Source organism: Coenobita brevimanus, chromosome 98, assembly GCF_032717465.1.
Source record: "Coenobita brevimanus isolate Jiangsu-jjx chromosome 98, ASM3271746v2, whole genome shotgun sequence".
Lineage (NCBI taxonomy): Eukaryota > Metazoa > Arthropoda > Malacostraca > Decapoda > Coenobitidae > Coenobita > Coenobita brevimanus.
The window spans coordinates 39,543,407-39,564,459 of record NC_137051.1 but is presented as its reverse complement, the minus strand read 5'-3'; the positions used below and the strand labels follow the sequence as shown (position 1 = coordinate 39,564,459).

At 42.2% G+C, this 21,053-nt stretch overlaps 1 protein-coding gene across 2 annotated transcripts in view; it reads right to left on the bottom strand.

The window, feature by feature from the left end:
• Positions 1-5,705: 5,705 nt before the first annotated feature.
• The window catches only part of LOC145414231 (U6 snRNA-associated Sm-like protein LSm3), a 28,078-nt gene continuing 12,730 nt past the window's right edge, over positions 5,706-21,053 (bottom strand). Inside the window, exons 2-3 of one of the 2 annotated variants that reach the window (XM_080283810.1) lie at positions 16,634-16,835; positions 5,706-7,099 (exon numbers count right to left, since the gene is read on the bottom strand). In XM_080283810.1, coding sequence (XP_080139936.1) covers positions 6,980-7,099; positions 16,634-16,828 — 315 coding nt within the window. In that variant the 5' untranslated portion in view covers positions 16,829-16,835 and the 3' untranslated portion in view covers positions 5,706-6,979. Of the gene's footprint in view, positions 7,100-16,633; positions 16,836-19,723; positions 20,798-21,053 lie in introns of those variants that run through there. The other variant, XM_080283809.1, reaches the window with a different exon arrangement.

Here is a 21,053-nt window from a genome sequence, read left to right as displayed (position 1 = left end):
AGATCAGCACATTTTTGTTTGTTTGTTTGTTTTTTAATAAAATTCAAATCCTTAAGCTGTTCCCTGTCCCAGCCAAGATTCGATCCTGGGCCCATTGGAACCGCAGGTCGCCTCTCTACCAGTTCAGCCACCACCTCCCAGAGCAAGTTACCATGAACACAAAACTTCTCTAACAGAATTCCATAGAGCTCCATTCTTTCACCTACATTTTTCAACATATACATGCATGACATTCCCACACACTTTAGCTCATAAGTAGATGCTTAGATGCTGAAGGGGGATGCTTTTAAGTGGTGGCACAGATATAACTAGGTGTTTCCACAACCAATTTATGCGAACATCCCTCAAGTTCTGTCCCTGTTCCCCAAAAGGAGGATGGTGGACTGCAGGATGAGGGCAGCATTTGCCTGCAGTTCACTGGATTCACATTTCATATGAACCTGGAGTTACATATACTGCTGCTATTATTACCTCAGGCAGATGACATTACCAAAATGTTCACACATTACATTGCAAACTCAGCCTGTAACACTGCAGCAAGAGTACCTCAGCACACTTCCAACATGGGCCAAGGGTAACAGGCTGACAATCCCTCCAACCAAATCCACCACCACACTTATCACTATTAGCAAACAGAAGCAGAGGTATACCCCTAACCTCAAACTTAATGATGTACCTGTGCCACACACACCCTCCACTATGAACCTTAGAGAGACATGACACAGGACTCTTTTCAAGGACCACATGCAAGACAAGAGGCAATGCAATCCCAGACACACTGGGTACTTACGGGGACAGACTTTGAGCTATTTAAAAAAAAAAAAAAAAAAAAAAAAAAAAAAAAAGCACTCTCCTAAGTTGCACCTTATTTTCTTCTTATGCATGTAACCTTGTTTCTTGGTCACCACCCCCAGGAATATTTTCAATACAGAAAACTGTCACTGCCTACTATCCAGTAGTAGAAACTTCCAATTTTCATGTGATCAGCTAGAGAAACAGCCACTTGGAAAGTGTAGAGGACTTCTGTTTCATTGGGGACAAGCTAAGTTTAGGTGCTGAATTCAGGAGGAGGAGAAAAGGCTAGTACCATTGCCAGAATAAGTGGATACGAGAAGTTTAAAAGGTGTGCTACCTCTCTTGACAATGAAATGGCTCTCCTTTTGTGTCAAGGGTTTCCCCAACAAGATGTGTAAGAAGTATTATGCTGCGTAAAGTGAGTCTTGACCTGACACAGCAGTTAATCTATCTATCTATCTATCTATAGCCCGACGCCCTAATCCCACAAAGGGTGGCCGCAGACAAAACGCCTCCAAGTCGCTCTGTCACCCACCATCCGACTACCCTTCCCCCAACTCATCCCCCCCTCCCTCATATACCTCTCAACTCCATCCCTCCACCTCATCCTCGGTCTACCTTTCCCTCTCCCTCCCCCCACCTCACCCACATACACCCTCTTAGTCAGTCTTTCATTCTCCATTCTCTCCACATGTCCAAACCACCTCAGTGTATTTCCCCTAATCTTCTCAACCACATCCACATCCACCCCACAGCGTTCCTTCACTTCTTCATTCGTCAACCTGTCCCTCCACGTCACTCCACATGCTCCTCTCAAGTAACTCATTTCCACTGCTCTCACTCTTGACTCGTTCCCCTCTTGCAAGGTCCATGCCTCGCTTCCATACGTCAGGGTAGGGATCACAATACTATCATGCAGTGACTTCTTAACTTCCATACTCACCTCCCTATTTCTCATCACTGCTCTCAGTGTACCAACAACCTTCCTTCCCTGCTGTACCCTTTCACACACTTCATCCCCCAAAGTTCCATCCTTACTCATCACACTACCCAAGTACTTGAATGCACTCACAATCTCCATATCCTCACCATCCAACCTCACTGCACACTCTGTGACTTCATTCCTCTCAAACACCGTAACTTTACTTTTGTTTACATTAACTTTCAGATTCCTCCTCCTACACACTGTCCCAAAGTCATTCACCAAACCTTGCAACTCCCATTCATCTTCACTCAACAGCACTGTATCATCAGCAAACAGCAACATCGGAAGCTTCCAAATCTCACCCTCATTCATTAGAGCCACCCCCACATCCACTGCCCTACCCTGCACCTCCTTTACAACCCCATCCATGTATATATTAAACAGCCATGGAGACATCACACAACCCTGTTTCAGTCCCACATTGAGATCAAGGAACTCACTCAGCTCACCATCCATTCGCACCGTAGCCCTAGCTCCCTCGTACATACTCTTCACAGCACTCAACAATTTCCCCTCCACTCCATATATTCTTAATACCTTCCACATACCTTGCCTATCTATTCTGTCATAAGCTTTCTCCAAGTCCATGAAGGCAGCATACACTTTCCTTCCCTTCTTTAGATACTTCTTCACTAAACATCTTAGAACAAATATCTAATCTACACACCCTTTTCCCTTCCTAAATCCCCCTTGTTCTTCTCCAACTAGCTCCTCTGTCATATGCCTAACCCTATCAATGAGTATTCTACGATATATTTTACCAGGCACACTAAGTAGGCAAATACCCCTATGGTTACCACATACTTCTCTCTCCCCTTTTCCTTTGTATAAAGGAACAATTATACCTGATTTCCAGTCCTCTGGAACCCTTCCCTCTTCCCAAGCCAATCTACACAACTTCCATATCCACTCCACAACAATCTCACCCCCATACCTAAGCATTTCACCACACACTCCATCAATTCCTGGGGCCTTTCCCAACTTAATATTCTTCATCGCTTCCACTACTTCCGCCCTACTGATCTCTTCCTCCTTCCTCTCATCTCTTCTTCTCCCAGCCATTCCCCAACCACTTATACTCGCACTGTTCTCACTCTCCACATTCAACAAATCCTCAAAGTGCTCCTTCCATCTCCTCAGTTTCTCTCTCTTCTCCACCAACAATCTATTATTCCTATCTTTCACTCCCCTACTATTTCCCCTTTCACACTGCCTTACTTTCTTTACCTCCTTCCAAAACAATTTCTTACTTTCCCTCCATTTCACACTCAGATTCCTCCCAAACTCTTCATCCACTTTCTTTTTACTCTCCTTCACCAGTCTCTTAACCTCCCTTCTCCTGCTCACATATACCTCTCTCTTCTCTCTCTCATCTTCTCCCCTACCTCTACTCGGTAACCATTCACTATATGCCTTCTTCTTTTCCACAGCTCGTTTCACCTCATCATTCCACCATGCTGTCCCTTGCACACCCTTGCATCTCCTCACTCCACAAACCAACTCACACGCTGCGCCTATCTCTTCCGTGAATATCTTACATACGTCTTCCACCCCTTCCATCTGCTCTAGCTCATACCTTCCCAGTCTTTCTTCCACTATGCTCTTATACTCTGTCATTTTCTCACTGTCTTGCAATTTCTCCACTCTTCTCACAGGAGTTGCTTCCTCCTGTCTTCCCCTTCGTCTCCTCAACCACTTTCTTTGCAGCTCTACCTTGGCCATCACTAAGTGATGGTCCGAGACTCCATTCCCCCACCCTCTCCACACTCTTGCATCCAACACTTGTCTTCTCATTTGCTCATCCACACACACATAGTCTATCATTGCCTTTCGTTCAACAAGTTCACCATCCATCCTCCTCATTACTCTCCATGTATACCGGTGAATCATTTTATGCCGAAAGTAAGTGTTGGCTATTGCCAGCCCCTTACAAGCACAGATGTCCACCAAAGCACTTCCATTCCCATCAACATCAGCTGGCACACCCCACTGACCAACCACTCCATCCACTCATACATTCCCAACTTTGCCATTCATGTCTCCAATCAACAGCATTCTCTCGCTCCTCTCAGACTTGTCCATACACGCAGAAATAAAGAAATATGAATATAGAGATGAATGAGCGGGGTCTCACTGAATGATAACTGAGAATACTATGTGGCACAGATTTGCCGTAAAAAATATAAGAAAAGTGATGCAGATTGGTATACTGAGATTGTTTAGACATGCTGAGATTAAGGGGTAGGGGTACTGGTTGACCAGTATGAATGTGGAAGGAAGAATGACCAGAGAATACAAGGAAGACATGGGATAAGATCCTGTGTGAAAACCTCTCTGATAGATTTAGGAGGGAAATTACAAGATTACGATATATGGAGAGCTCCCATCAAGAAAAAAGGACCTACACATGCTAGCATGCTTAACAATCTCTTAATATGAATGTAAACAAAAATACAGTCAAAAAATTGCTGAATCCATTCATATAATGAAACAGCTAGGTATGAAGTGACTTTGGATGGGGTATTAGGGTCAAATTCTGGAGGGGTTTGGTTCCAGATTAATTTCCAAATAGAGTCAATTCATCGTAGCAAATACCACAAACATGCAGTTTTTACCAGTCCCCCAAATCACATATGAGGTGGTTTAGGTGTAGCAACATAACGCATGCTGTGGCTATATGCTTTATTCAGACTTGGCCTAGAACTGCCATCTTGAATGCAGAACTGTAGCAACAGATTAACAATAGAATATGATGCTAGCCACAAAGAAGTGCTCTGGAAAATACCTAGAGCCTTTGCATTATCTATTTCTACCACTGAGCTTTGCGAAAGAGATTCAAAGGGACAAAAATCTGGTCCAGGTTAAGGTGAAAGGACAATAATGCTGAACACATGTCTTCCAGAAGTAACCATCTGGGGGACCTGGGAGCGAGCTGATGATCAGCCCATGTCAGTGCATGGGACCCTAAAAGGAGAGGTAAAAGGATGCCATATGCTATATATGCCGTCCCTGGGAATGCAGTGGACAGTTTAAAATAAGCTGATCAATACTAGTGCTACCATGACCTGGAGGCACTGACGAGGAGCCTATATGTGGTACCCTGAGTGAAGCAGCTGCAGTATCCACCTGGGAGCCAAGCCTTCTCATATTTCCCTGCACCTCACCATGGGAAGGACCCCAGTGAGTCTCTGTTTACCACAACTGGGTGTCAGATCTGTACACTGTAAGTACTCCACTGTGCCTGTAGGATGGCTCCACAGAAACAGTTGCTTACCTGTGACTGACAGGTCTGCACATGGATTAAGGTACATCATCAACCATAACCTACCAGTGAGTGTGGAAAATGCAAGGCAAAACCAAGATATAATATTCATTTAGTGAGAATCAACAAAGGAAACATGACACACCTTTTACAGTGTCTAAGAGTGATCTTTCAGTTCCTATGACATGTAGAAAGGCTGGGTCTCTACTTCCAGTTTAGTGGTGGCAGGCCATACTCTTACATAAGTGTGCTGCATTTTTCCAGCATACTTGGAATGCCTCAAGGAACTCTACTGATACAGCATGACTGTTTTGCAGCTCACCATACAGTGCCTACTACCTGTTGAGAGTTGTCTTCCAGTTTCACACTCACTTGTTCCCCCTCTCCCTTCCTGTGACTTTTACCCCCATTTCCCTTTCTTTTTATTATTTTACTAATCATTTTACCTTCATTTGAAAACTAATAATTATATAAAATTAATGTTACAATATATCTTCAAATTCCAAGGGCAAAAACAGAGACTGGGTGGTGTCAAGTGCATATCTGAGGCCTAGAGTTTCACCAAAATTCTACCTCCAGCTAAAAACTACTAGTTTTATTTGCACACAGTGCCAGACAAGCATCTGGAAGGTCAGTACATGGTCATTCTGTTTTGTCATTTTATTATTCAGTAAGGTTTGACATTATACTGTTAACAGTTCATTTTCCATATGTGGGGGTGTGTCACTGTCAGTTCTTTCCCCAAGATTAAGGATTTAATAGGAAATGGAAGGAGGAGAAAGTAATGTCTTCTGGTCAAGTTTTCATCTTATCTCGTTGCAATTGTGAGTCCGTATACAGTCTGAAAAGATGGTGAATCTGCACCTGGGTTAGTTTAAAGAGCAGGGAGGAATTTAACATCCATGTCACTCCCTCTCACTTTCATTCTGACAGTGTTATCACAGCAAACCTTCCTTCCAAGAAAATCTTCACTACCACCATTATTTAATGTTCATCACTCACACATCTTGCATTTCTCACAATTATATCAGCCTACACAGTTTTTCTGAACCTTGGGCAGACACAGGAACAAACTCCATTACAAAAATATTTAGGGCATGTTAAGCTTACACAATCTTTATCATGGAATTTTTACTTATTTCAAAACAGTATGTTGTTATAATAATGTCAAAAATCCAGCTGAATAACTAGCATCACATTATCAAGCTTTAAAATGATGTGTATAGTACAGTACCAGTACTGTATTTCACGTCACCTTATCCATGAACAAATCTGACAAGCCTTCTCACTCTGAGGATGTATTTTTTTTTTTTTTTCTTAATTCCTGTTATTGTCAGAATTTTACTTTGTGAAGAGACTGTGTGAAATGGAGGGACTGGATACAGTTTCTGTGAACACCACAAACAGAGGTCCTTAGGTAAAACTGTTTGGTGGTAGCAAGAATATATACATTAGATATACCACTTAGGGTATAAAGCTGATAATGTACATTGGATAAAGTGCTGTTTGGAAAAAAAAAAATGTCAACAACCAACCTACATGAATATACAGTAATATTCAGAGAAATAAAAAACTAAGAAATACAGATAAGTTGGTCATAAAAGGAGCTGATGGCTACAACCTGCTATGCACCACACCAGGAAAAAAAGAAAAGTTCAAAGCTATACTTTGCCAAAAGAATGATCAATCTATCTTTATAGATTAATGCTTTCTGGAATTTATTTCTGGCACTCACCACATTGTCACTGGCAGCATCTGATGAAGCACAAGTAACACCACCAGATTTTACACAATACGACAACAAAGGTACCAAAGAAACATATGTCCAGTTATCTACTTCACACACATTACAAAGCAGTAAGTTCACTCAAGGAACTGTTTTATATAATCCCGCAAGATATATAGTTTCTAAGATAGTCCAAAACCCAAGAACAATACTACATGCCACCGCCCCTCATGGGAGGCGCCACCAAGATAACGCCATCGCCTCTTACAAATAACATTGGAATATTCCGTCTTGTTGTTTTGTAGACCTCTTCAAAAGTCTCATCATCAACCTGTTAGGAGAAATGTACATGAAGCAAAGATGGGTTACAAAAGGATACACAGAGTACAACACACAGGTGTTGAACTGTAGATAAAAAGTAAATCAATAAAAAAATTTATTCTCTGACCAAAAGAATGGATTGCTGCATGATGTGCAGCACAAATATGATACACAAAAGTATAACTAACTGAAAATTCTTGGTCTACTTAAGATGAAATTTCTTTCTGCACTGACCCATCAGTGGCAACAAAAATCACTAGCTCATGTGTATAAATGTGACTGAGGCATACAATTTTTATTTTCTGTCTTATTTCCTATTAGTACATACCTGGTACTGACTGCAATGCTTTTGTCATGGGACAGAGACCTTGGTCTACCTCTTAGCTGCCTACTGACTTACTCATCAACACCTCTTATTTCCACCTAAACAAGAAGTGAGGTGCAGCAACAGAAGAAGTGCTGCAAATGTGAATGGAAGAGGAAAGTAAAGTTGTAAAGAGATGGAAAGTTGTTGGTGCTATGAAGGCCTTTATATAAAACAGAGATCTAACCGTGGAGGCTGCAAGAGAATTTCATTAAGATGTTTTATTGTTCATATTAATGTATAGGTGTGAGACTCTGGTCTATCTATCTATCTATTGCCAGACGCCTCAATCCCGTTTGGGGTGGCCACAAACAAATCGCCTCCAAGTCGCCCTGTCCCCCGCCATTTCACTGCCCTGCTCCCAACTCACACCCCCCTCTCTCATATACCTCTCCACCCCATCCCTCCATCTCATCCTCGGCCTCCCCCTCCCTCTTCCCCCCTCCACCTCACTCACATACACTCTCTTCGTCAGTCTCTCACCCTCCATCCTCTCCACATGGCCAAACCACCTCAGTGTGTTCCTCATAACGCTTCCTATCACATCCACATCCACACCACAACGCTCCTTTATATCCTCATTCGTCAGCCTGTCTCTCCACGTGACTCCACAGGCTCCTCTTAAATAACTCATTTCCACTGCTCTCACTCTTGACTTGTGTCCTTCCAACAATGTCCAAGCTTCACTTCCGTACGTTAGAGTTGGTATCACAATACTGTACTGTCATGTAGTAACTTTTTCACTTCCATGCTCACTTCCCTGTTTCTTATCACTGCTTTCAAGGAACCAGCAACCTTTCTTCCCTGCTGTACCCTTTCAAGCACTTCACCCTCCAAACCTCCATCCTTACTCATCACACTACCCAAATACTTAAACGTACTCACATTTTCCAATTCCTCACCATCTAACCTCGCTGTACATTCACTAACTTCACCTCTCTCAAAGACCATCACTTTACTCTTCCCTACATTCACCTTTAGGTTCCGTTTCTTACACACTCTCTCAAACTCATCCACCAAGCCTTGCAGCTCCCCTTCGTCTTCACTCAACAACACAGTATCATCTGCAAACAACAGTACAGGGAGTTTCCAAACACTATCCTCTCTCACCAGGGCCACTCCAACATCCACTACCCTACCTTGTACCTCTTTTATTACCCCATCCATGTACAGATTGAACAACCATGGAGACATGACACATCCCTGTTTCAAACCAACTTTCAAAGAGAAAAATTCACTTAGTTCACCATCCACACGCACTGCAGCCTTCGCACCATCGTACATACTCTTCACAGCATTCAACAACTTCCCATCTACTCCATATATTCTTAACACCTTCCACAATCCTTGTCTATCCACCCTGTCATATGCTTTCTCCAAATCCATGAAAGCCGCATACAACTTCTTTCCCTTCTCTAGAAACTTTTCCACTAAAGATCTAAGAATGAATATCTGATCTACACAACCTCTTCCCTTCCTAAAGCCTCCCTGTTCTTCTCCAACTAATTTCTCTGTTCTTTCTCTAACTCTGTCTATAAGTATCCTACCATACACTTTTCCTATTATACTAAGAAGACAAATGCCCCTATGATTACCACACACTTCTTTTTCCCCTTTTCCTTTGTACAAGGGAATAATTATACCTGACTTCCAATCCTCCGGGACTCTACCTTCCTCCCAGGCCAATCTGCACATCTTCCACATCCATTCTACTACTATCTCTCCCCCATGCTTCAGCATTTCACCACACACTCCATCAATTCCTGGGGCTTTCCCTGATTTAACTTTCTTCATTGCTTCCACAACTTCTATCCTACTGATTTCTTCCTGTCTTCTCACCTCCCTCCTTCTCCCAGCCATTCCCCAGCCACTTATACTCGCATTACTTCCATCCTCTACGTTCAACAATTCCTTAAAGTGTTCTCTCCATCTGCTCACTTTTTCTCCCTTCTCCACTAGTAATCTACCATTTTTATCTTTCACTCCCCTGCTAACTTCACTTCCACCCTGTCTTACTCTTTTCACTTCTCTCCAGAACATTTTCTTACAGTCCCTCCACTTTACACTCAAATTCTTTCCAAATTCCTCATCCACTCTCTTCTTACTCTCTCTTACTAATCTTTTCACCTCTCTCTTCCTTTCCACATATAACTCTCTCTTCCGCCTCTCAACTTCTTCCACGCCCCTATTTCTCACCCATTCATTGTATGCTTTCTTCTTTTGTGCCACAGCCTTTTTCACCTCTTCAGTCCACCACGCTGTTCCTTGCACCCCCCTCCGCCTTCTCTTCCTTCCACACACCACATCACATGCTGCACATATTTCTTCTGTAAATATCTTACACACACCTTCCACGTCTCCCATCTGCTCTGGTATAACATGAAAACAATCACTCAAGAGCAACTACAGTAGTGGTATGTGTAGCTTAAATAGAAGAAATAATGCGGTTCTGAAAGATGGGGGGAAAGAAAGCCTGTTGACGACTGAGTTGAAGAGTTTGTACTTATAGTAGATGTTATAACCATGTGGTGAGAATGGATGTAAACAGGATGGTCAAAGCGATGTATGTGAATGAGTGCGCAGGTGGGATGAGGTGTTGGGGAGGGGGTAAAACATATTGATGAGTTCATACACACAATTAGTTCAGATGTAGGTATGGCATCACAGTAGTAAGTGTTCAGGGGTGTAAAACCTTACTGCATGGCTTGAAATGTAATAGAATACTGGAACCCATGTGGTGAGGGGAGGGGATGAGGCTTTAAGGTGAGGTGACGATGAAAGCTGAAGCATACCAGGTATGCATTTGATTTATGTTATCCATGTATATATTAAAAAAGTCGAATAAAGAAGAAGAAAGACATCCAAGCTTCACTACTGTACAAGAGTATGGGGCACTTCTACTCAGCCAAAGGTTGCAAGTCTGCTGGCAAAAAATTATACTGGCTAAAAATGATCCCTCTAGCAACAGTGATAGCCTCTGTCACCCTATAGAAAATACATATGGGTTATATTTACATTGATGGAGTAATGTTAGCATCCTGAATATTAATGAGATTAGGAAAAGAATAACATTCTGACTTGCTGTTTACCTGTGAACTGTTTTACATACTGGACATCCCAGACTGCTCAATATTGGTTAAGCACAACAGTAAATCCTGTTAAGTAAAATAAAAGATGGAAATGAGCAGGAAATAAGCCCAAAATCTGACCCTGCAATAAATTATGCCACCAACTTGCACATTATGATGAAATACAAAGTATGGTTGCTCGAAAGATCTGATAAAATACGCTAACTACCTAAAGGGTATCAAGGAACAAAATAAAATAGTTATATATTCTATAAAAAGGGGATATAGGCATACAGAGGGATATGAATAAGAGACACCATCTGCTACCCCTGGCTTTGTAAAATGTAAGTTTTATTATGGTGAACTAAAAAAAAAAAAAGTCATACTGGTACAAAATGACCAGACACTTGCATTAATAAACTGGGTAGTTTTATGCTGCAACTGGGGCAATTTAAGTGGATTTTGAAAGCAAAGAAACATAGAACAAGTAAATACTTATGCTGCTAGCCACACCAGAGAGATGTGGGTATGTTTAGGGGTGTCCAAAAGCTCTATAACCTGAAAGTTCTTTTCCAAAGAGGGAAATGGCCACTGACAGCTTCAGAGGATAATCATCATGCCACATGAGGCACAGCAATTTGAGATAAGCAGTAACAGACTCACTCCTCAGTGCTATGAGGCTGGGAGAATTCCTCATGTCATCACTTTTAATGTTTGCATGGTATTTTAAGTGGCTGAATACTCTCTTCCTAAAGGTGTTTCAAAAAGAGAATGCAAGGAGGGTTAAGGTGGTGATAAGGATATGAATCAACTTGTGTGCTTTGACAGAGTTGTGATGTACAACCTTGTGAGTTGCTTAACCCGGTCTGTGCCCCATCCGTATACGGTATTTATAGACAAACCAATACTGGCACAAATTGCTGAGTCTGTATATATACAGACAAACCTATACTGGCACAAAATGCCGAATCCGTATATATGGACACGGTTTTGCGCACATTTGTGTGAATGTATTTGAGTCTGCCCTAGTATACCTAGCACAGAAACCAGAAAAAACCGTCAGCGGTGATGTAAAGTGTGTGCCACCACCACAAGACAGCCTCAGAACATGAAAAAGGGCACAAGGTACACGTGCAAAGACTGCGATGTTGGCCTGTGTATGGAACCCAGCTTCATGGAGGACCAAAAATTAGAAAATTATTGAACAGAAGAATAGGGAAAGTGTGTGTGTCTGTGTGTGTGTGTAAATAATGTACATTATGAACATAATGTAAGTAAATGTCAGTAAATAGAAATAAATCATGAAATCAAGTACTGTAAGGAAAATAACATGGGAAACGTGATTTACCATCACTAATGTGACTGTGTGGCATGAGTGTTTATATTGCCTTATGCAAGTGGTTACAGTGCCTTATGCCAATTAAAAAAAAAAAAAAAAAAAAAAAAAAAAAAAAAAAAAAAAAATTGAAAATATGTAAAATTAGCGCGGAACCACAACTTCACATCATCATAGTTCCGACTGTGGCTGCATTATGTAGACCACGTTACACTTCCATACTACAGGTACTCCATGCATCCACCCACTCCACACTAAAATGGACTATCTATCCACGTCAGCTGCAAACGGTATTTGAAAGAAGTCATCTGATGCAAAGCTGGGCATGCAGGACAAAAAACACATTTCAGGTGGAAAGCAACCGAGGTAAGAACTTTTACTATCACTGGCCTTATTTAAACCACTTTTCAGGTCTATTCATGGAAAAATAAAAAGTTGAAAATGGCCAGCATTGGGGGTCAGTCAGCCTCCCACACCCTAAGAACTAGGAGACGCAAAAGCCGACAAAGTCTCCGGCATGGAACGGGTTGAGCTGCACTATGAGCAATGCAGAACTACTATGATTAACAGAAAGTACAGAAGCTCATATTTATTGAAGGCACTATGGTATTTACATTACTAAAGTTGCAAGAAGGATGCTTACCACTAAAATGATCTTTGATACAGGTAGTATGCAACCTTCTTTAATACAGGTTGTAAGTAACCTGGCAGTGCGTTAGTGGACATTTGTGCTGGGAGGGGGTTGGTGATAGCCAATACTCTCTTCAGGCATAAAACGATCCACAGGTATACATGGCAAGTGATGATAAGGGTGGGTGGTGAACTGAATGAAAGGAAGGCAATGATTGATTATATGTGTGTGGATGAAAGGATGCGAAGATGTGTAATGGATGCAAGAGCTTATAGAGGTTGGGGGAGTGGACTTTCTGACCACTACTTGGTGGTGGCCAGAATTAGGATCCAAGTAAGATGGAGGAACAGAAGAAGGGAAAGACGAGAGGAAGGAGTAGTTGCAAGGAGAGTGGAAAGGTTACAAGAGGATGAGAAAATGGCAGAGTATAAGAGAGAAGTGGAGGAACGATTGGGCAAATATGAATTGGAGCAGATGGGGGACGTGGAAGGTATGTGCAGGATATTTACAGAAGAAATATGTGCAGCATGTGATGCGGTGTGTGGGAGGAAGAGAAGACGGAGGGGGTTGCAAGGAACAGCGTGGTGGACTGAAGAGGTGAGACAGGCTGTGGTACAAAAGAAGAAAGCATACAATGAATGGATGAGAAATAGGGGCGTGGAAGAAGTTGACAGGCGGAAGAGAGAGTTATATGCAGAAAGAAAGAGAGAGGTGAAAAGATTAGTAAGAGAGAGTAAGAAGAGAATGGATGAGGAATTTGGAAGGAATTTGAGTGTAAAGTGGAGGGACTGTAAGAAAATGTTCTGGAAAGAGGTGAAGAGGGTAAGACGGTGGAAGTGAGGTTAGCAGGGGAGTGAAAGATAAAAATGGTAGATTACTAGTGGAGAAGGGAGAAAAAGTGAGCAGATGGAGAGAACACTTTAAGGAATTGTTGAACATAGAGGATGGAAGTAATGCGAGTATAAGTGGCTGGGGAATGGCTGCGAGAAGGAGGGAGGTGAGAGGACAGGAAGAAATCAGTAGGACAGAAGTTGTGGAAGCAATGAAGAAAGTTAAACTGGGGAAAGCCCCAGGAATTGATGGAGTGTGTGGTGAAATGCTGAAGCATGGGGGAGAGATAGTAGTAGAATGGATGTGGAAGATGTGCAGATTGGCCTGGGAGGAAGGTAGAGTCCTGGAGGATTGGAAGTCAGGTATAATTATTCCCTTGTACAAAGGAAAAGGGGAAAAAGAAGTGTGTGGTAATCATAGGGGCATTTGTCTTCTTAGTATAATATGAAAAGTGTATGGAAGAATACTTATTGACAGAGCTAGAGAAAGAACAGAGGAAGTAGTTGGAGAAGAACAGGGAGGCTTTAGGAAGGGAAGAGGTTGTGTAAATCAGATATTCATTCGTAGATCTTTAGTGGAAAAGTTTCTAGAGAAGGGAAAGAAGTTGTATGCAGCTTTCATGGATTTGGAGAAAGCATATGACAGGGTGGATAGACAAGGATTGTGGAAAGTATTAAGAATATATGGAGTAGATGGGAAGTTGTTGAATGCTGTGAAGAGTATGTATGATGGTGCTAAGGCTGCAGTGCATGTGGATGGTGAACTATGTGAATTTTTTTCTTTGAAGATTGGGTTGAAACAGAGATGTGTCATGTCTCCATGGTTGTTCAATCTGTACATGGATGGGGTAATAAAAGAGGTACAAGGTAGGGTAGTGGATGTTGGAGTGGCCCTGGTGAGAGAGGATAGTGTTTGGAAACTCCCTGTACTGTTGCTTGCAGATGATACTGTGTTGTTGAGTGAAGACGAAGGGGAACTGCAAGGCTTGGTGGATGAGTTTGGGAGAGTGTGTAAGAAGCGGAATCTAAAGGTGAATGCAGGGAAGAGTAAAGTGATGGTCTTTGAGAGAGGTGAAGTCAGTGAATGTACAGCGAGGCTGGATGGTGAGGAAATGGAAAATGTGAGTATGTTTAAGTAATTGGGCAATGTGATGAGTAAGGATGGAGGTTTGGAGGGTGAAGTGCTTGAAAGGGTGCAGCAGGGAAGAAAGGTTGCTGGTTCTTTGAAAGCAGTGATAAGACACATGGAAGTGAGCATGGAAGTGAAAAAGTTACTACATGACAGTATTGTGATACCAACTCTAACGTATGGAAGTGAAGCTTGGACGTTGTTGGAAGGACACAAGTCAAGAGTGAGAGCAGTGGAAATGAGTTATTTAAGTGGAGCCTGTGGAGTCACATGGAGAGACAGGCTGACGAATGAGGATATAAAGGAGCGTTGTGGTGTGGATGTGGATGTGACAGGAAGCGTTATGAGGAATACATTGAGGTGGTTTGGCCATGTGGAGAGGATGGAGGGTGAAAGACTGACAAAGAGAGTGTATGTGAGTAAGGTGGAAGGGGGAGGAGGGAGTGGGAGGCCGAGGATGAGATGGAGGGTGGGGTGGAGAAGTATATGAGAGAGGGGGGGGGGTAAGTTGGGAGAAGGGCAGTGAAATGGCAGGGGACAGGGTGATGTGGAGGCGATTTGTTTGTGGCCACCCCAAACGGGATTGAGGCATCTGGCAATAGATAGATAGACAGAGAAGTAACCTTGTAACCAATATGGAACGTACATGGATGTTGGGTCAAACGCCTTGCCTTGGATACTGCAGAATGCAAGCCATTTTGAATACGATGCTAGTAAACTAGCATCATTTTGTTTTGTTTCGTTTTTAAAGGCTCCAACATGCTTGCACACGTCAGCCTTGGTCACCTAATGGCGGCTCTCCATGCTGCACGATCTATTGCAGCCTCCCTGTTCAGTCCCTTAACCCTAAGGTCACACTTAATGACCTCATCCCAGGTCTTTCTCGGTCTACCCCTCATAACCCAACCCTCATTATTAACACTTTTCACCTTCCTCACCCAATTATCATCCAACATCCTCTCCACATGCACAAACCATCTCAATCTACCTCTCCTTATCACAACACCAATACAGTCCAGTCCCATCCTACCTCTCAACTCTTCCATCGTAAACCCAGCCCCCCAGACCTTGCACGCAGGGACACACTACACATCCACCTAATTATTGTCATTTCTGTACATCTGAGCCTGTGAATATTCTCCTCTTTTACTGCCCAGGTCTCACTACCATACAGCATTACACTCCTAACACATGCTGCATACAAAGACCCCTTAGCACGTAGGGAGAGTCCTCTCAATGTCAGGAGAGGCAAGAGCTCCCTGAATTTCTTCCAACCACTTGTCACCCTAGCCATAGAGCTAGCTCCAGCCCCACCGCCAGCACACAACATGTCTCCCAAATAACAAAGCTCTTCCACACACTCAAGAGATTCACCAGCAAGTTCAATCCTTTCACGCCTGACAATCTCCATCTGCTCTCCCCAACACGCTGCACACATTAAAATCAGCATTATCTCACAGGCTACCTCTGATACCACTACATCTCTTGTGCACCCATTTATCACAAACACGGCACATGATGGAATTACTTCCCATGCCCTTGTGGCAAACTGCACATGGCCACTCTCCCTTGTCTTTGACAGTACCGCCACCAACCCTAGATGTCATCACTTTTGTTTTATCTGCATTTACCCTTGAGCCCTTGTGCCCCATACCATCGCTCCACTTCCTAAACCTTTCCTCCACCTCCCTTTCGTTCTCTGCAATCAACACCAAGTCATCAGCATACAACATCTCCCACAGCAGTCCGTTTCTGAGTCACATGAGAGGGCTCCAAGTACCATGATAAACAACATGGGACTCAGAACTGACCCATGATGCACACCAATATTCACGGAAAACTCATCACTCAAATCTCCATTCACTCTTACTTGGGTGCGAGCACCCACATACATAGCCATAAACACCCTAACCAGCCACTCCTCCAAGCCAAGCTTTCTCATTGCCCACTTCACCACCTCTCCAGGGACTCTGTCAAAGGCCTTTTCCAAATCAACAAAAACGAAATACAGATCCCTTTTCTTACCAATATAAACAAAAAATGGTAAACAAAATAAATAAATAAATAAAATTGAAGGAATTCCTCCAATAGTTATACAGTATATTAGAAGTCTGAAAAATATATGAGACACCATTCTACATACACCCATACTGTACTGTAGTTGTTATGCTGGGTCATCATCTCACCTCAACAGAAGTAACTGTCTCTTCAACATCACCAAGTATCATATTAAGGTGCTGGTCATAAGCATGGAGGCGGCCACGCAGCTCACGTTCATTGCGCATCTTGACATAAATGCGTTCATCCAGGGATAGCCGGATGAGGTCTAGGGGCTCCTCCACGGCCATTGTCCCGATGGTAGGCTCTCCATCTTCTGCCATGGCTACCCTATTGCCACATGATAATCAGTTAAAAAAACAAAACACTAAATATACTGTACAACAAAGCAATTTTTGTACCTGTAACTTGTGTACTATCAGTTGTTGTTGTTGGGCTGCCCACAGTGTGACTGGGGTTCTGTGCACTATCAGCAAACATAATTAATGAAAAAATAATTATGCTATAAGAATATCTTGTATAAACATGCACAATTCTTAATTATTTATCAAAACTGGGTTATAACTGTTATTATGAGAAATCAAGACTTGTTTGTCAACCACAGTAACTGTGCCAAGCCAGCATAACCCTTAACTAGCACAACTATCATCCAAAGTAGTCATTGGAAGAACAACAGCTGAAATAGACCATTACTTACCTGCAGAGCCTAATTGGCAACAATTAGCCCACTAGTCCCTGCAAGGCATTAAGGCCCATTCAGTATCTTCACAATCATTTTGACTTGGATAATTTCTCATCCATTCAAGTTACTAGTTATTCAGAGAGCCAGGTTGCCTGAATTCAGTCAACACATCATAAAGAAAACATTACTGACAAAAACTGGGATGTAAATACTATGCTCTCTGTCCCATATCACAGAAAGAGTACCACAGAATGAGTGTGTGTGATGATTGGTGCAAACATGTACTTGAAATTCCACGACAGTAGTGGAGACTAATAAATGAAACCCAAACGTAAGATTAATCATACTAATATCCATAAAACATTGATGATACATTGTACCTCATAATAGCCAATACTAAGAGTGAATGGAGATTTGAGTGATGAGTTTTCAGTGAATGTTAGTGTGCATCAGGGGTCACTGCTGAGCCCCTTGTTGTTTATCATGGTGCTTGAAGCCCTCTCATGCGAGTTCAGAAATGGACTCCCGTGGGAGATGTATGCCGATGATTTGGTGTTGATTGCAAATAATGAAAGGTAGGCGGAAGAAAGATTTAGGAAGTGGAAAGTAAATGCTGATAAAACAAAGGTGATGGCATATAGGGTTCGTGGTGGTACTCTCAACGAAGAGAGAGAGTGGCCATGTAGGGTTTGCCGCCATGGCGAGGGAAGTAATTCCATCTTGTGCAATGTTTGTGATAAGTTGGTGCATAAGAGATGTAGTGGTATTAGAGGTAGACTGAGATAATGCTGATTTCATGTGTGCTGTGTATCAGGGCGGGCATGTGGACATTGTCAGGAATGAAAAAACTGATCTTGCTGTCAAGTCTCACAAGTGTGTGGAAGTGTTTTTTTTTTTTTACTTGGGAGACATGCTGTGTGCTGGAGATGGGGCTGGAGCTAGCATCGTGGCTAGAGTGAGGAGAGGTTGGAAGATGTTCGAGGAACTGTTGCCTCTCCTGACACTGAGAGGGTCTTTCTGTACTAAGGGATCTTTGCATGCAGCATGTGTTAGGAGTGTAATGCTGTATGGTAGTGATACCTGAGCGGTAAAGGAAGAGGATAATTGCAGGCTCAGACTTACAGAAATGACAGTGATTAGGTGGATGTTCAGTGTCCCTGAATGTGAGGCCTTGGGAGGCAAGGTTTATAATGGAAGAGTTAAAAGGTAGGACGGGACTGGAGTGTATTGGTGTTGCGATGAGGAGAGGTAGATTGAGATGGTTTGGGCACGTGGAGAGGATGGGGGATGACTATTGGGTGCAGAAAGTGAGAAATGTTAACATTGGGGGTAGGGTTGTGAGCCAAACCGAACAAAGACCTGGGACAAGGTCATTGAGTGTAAACTCTGGGATAAGGGACTAAACAGGGAGGATGCCAGAGATTGAGCAGCACAGAGAACCGCCACTTGGTGCGCAAGGCCAATGCATGTTAGCATGCTGGAGCCTTTATAAATGAAGCGGATGGAACAATTTCACCCCATCCTGGTGAACCTGCTTTCATAAGGAAGAAACTGATCACATGCTTGTGACATTTTTCAGTCAGTACTGATATCATATCACATAACTACAGTATTCAGATAACAGCATATTAATATTCTTGGGGCATCACAAATTGTACTGCTCATTTCAGATACCATCAGAGCCCTCTTCGGTGATTGCTTTTAGAGCTATAGTAGTGTACAGTATTCGTTTTCATTTTTGAAGGCTCCAACATGCTTGCATGAGTTGGCCTTGGTCACCTAATGGTGACTGTCTATGCTGCTCGATCTCTGGCAGCTTCCCTGTTTAGTCCCTTAAACTTGAGGTCACACTCAATGACCTCGTCTCAGGTCTTTTTCAGTCTAACTCTCGCTACCCTACCCCCAACATTAACACTTCTAACTTTGCACCCAGTTATCATCCCCCATCCTCTCCATATGCCCAAACCTTCTCAATCTACCTCTCCTCATCACAACACCAAAACACTCGTCACATCCTACCTCTCAGCTCTTCCATCATAAACCTAGCCCCCCCAGGCCTTGCACTCAAGGATGCACTGAACATCCACCTGATCAATGCCATTTCTGTACATTTGAGCCTGCGAATATCCTCTTCCTTTACTGCTCAGGTCTCACTATCATACAGCGTTACACTCCTAACACATGCTGCATACAAAGATCCCTTAGCACAGAGGGAGAACCTTCTCAGTGTCAGGAGAGGCAACATCTCCCTGTACTTCTTCCAACCACTCCTCATTCTAGCCACAGCCCCACAGAGCTAGCTCCTGCCCCACCTCCAGCACATAACATGTCTCTCAAACAACAAAACTCATCCACACACTGAAGGGGCTCACCAGCAAGTTCATTAATACCCTCTTCAAGTTTTCTTACATCATATAAAGTAAAACATAATATATAAAAGGATTATTTTATTAAAAATGTGTAAATATTACAGTACAATTAATTTTCACTTTCTAGGAAAGCAATTACAAGTTAAACTACAAAATGTAATATGCTGATGCTACTCGCACACAAAATAATTAGATATGGTTTTTAGATCTAACCTGTTATACAATAAACATTTTCAGTGAAAATTACAAAGTAATATACCGGTACCAAGTCTATAATGCATCAACAGACAACACTATACAGTAATCATATGCAATGACAACAATATTACTGGCATCTGTTAAATGATGCTGGTACAGTATCGAATTACTTTAACGTCAAGTGTGAATGACTGATTATAGGGTACTGTACTAAGAAAGTGTGTGTGGGTCTGTTTGCAGTCATTGACAAATGACACGAGAAAGCATAGCAAAGATAAAACAATACACAAATACCGATTCACAACTTACCACCTACGTAATGTCATAACCTATATACAGTAATTTCAAGGATTAGCAAGATACACTTTGCTAAGAAATATTTAGGCTATATCAGATAAGCCATCACACTCAAGTTTACATGTCTGTTAAGAAGTAATTTTGTCCTTTTCAGTCAGGAAAACACGAATATTATTATGATTTTAGAAAGACTGCTTGCAGTTAATTGGAATTTCATACTCATGTCTCTCCTAATATTTTGGCTCTTGAAAAGATTAACTTAACTATTGTTATATAGCATTATCAGCATAAAATCTTAATCTGTCACACTACTATCTAATTAAATCTAATTATCAATATAATATCATGTCTAGTGCTAATGAAAACCTTCAAATTTGTTATCACTTTCTGTAATAAGCTTCCGAGCTTCAGCCCAAGTAATTTTCTTTGGAATAGCTTCTCTAAGAAATTCAAGATGGTCTTGGGTATGTATGGCCACTGACAAACCCTCATAGTCAAGTTTTGTCCTGTCTTTTGAATTTCTTAAAGTTTCCTCCACTAAATATTCAATAAAGAGTTCTGTTGATTTTGTGACAAGATGTAGTGTCTCTTGCGTCACTGTCTCAACATCGGGACAGCTCTTCATAATCATTTTGACCCGCTGGGTGGGAAGTACAAGGTCTGTGGGGGAACTACTTGAGCGCCCATCCTTCACAGAACTCTTGGCACCTGGAGACTTGGAAGGGGATGCCATTTCTGCTTCCAACCTGTGGTAGTAATTCAAGAAGTTACTAGCTATTTTAACTAAGTTAACCTTAAACATTTCCTTCCTGTATGTACGTGTCTTCACCTTATATGGTAATGTTAAGAAGCAGAAATAGCATCCACCTACACAGCTATTACAGTGGGACCTCATTCATTATGAATCCACTTATATATTGTTTGTTGAACTCTACATTTTTCAGAGCAAACAAATTATTACATAAGGTGATATGAATGGTAAAGTTGGGAATGTGAAGGTGG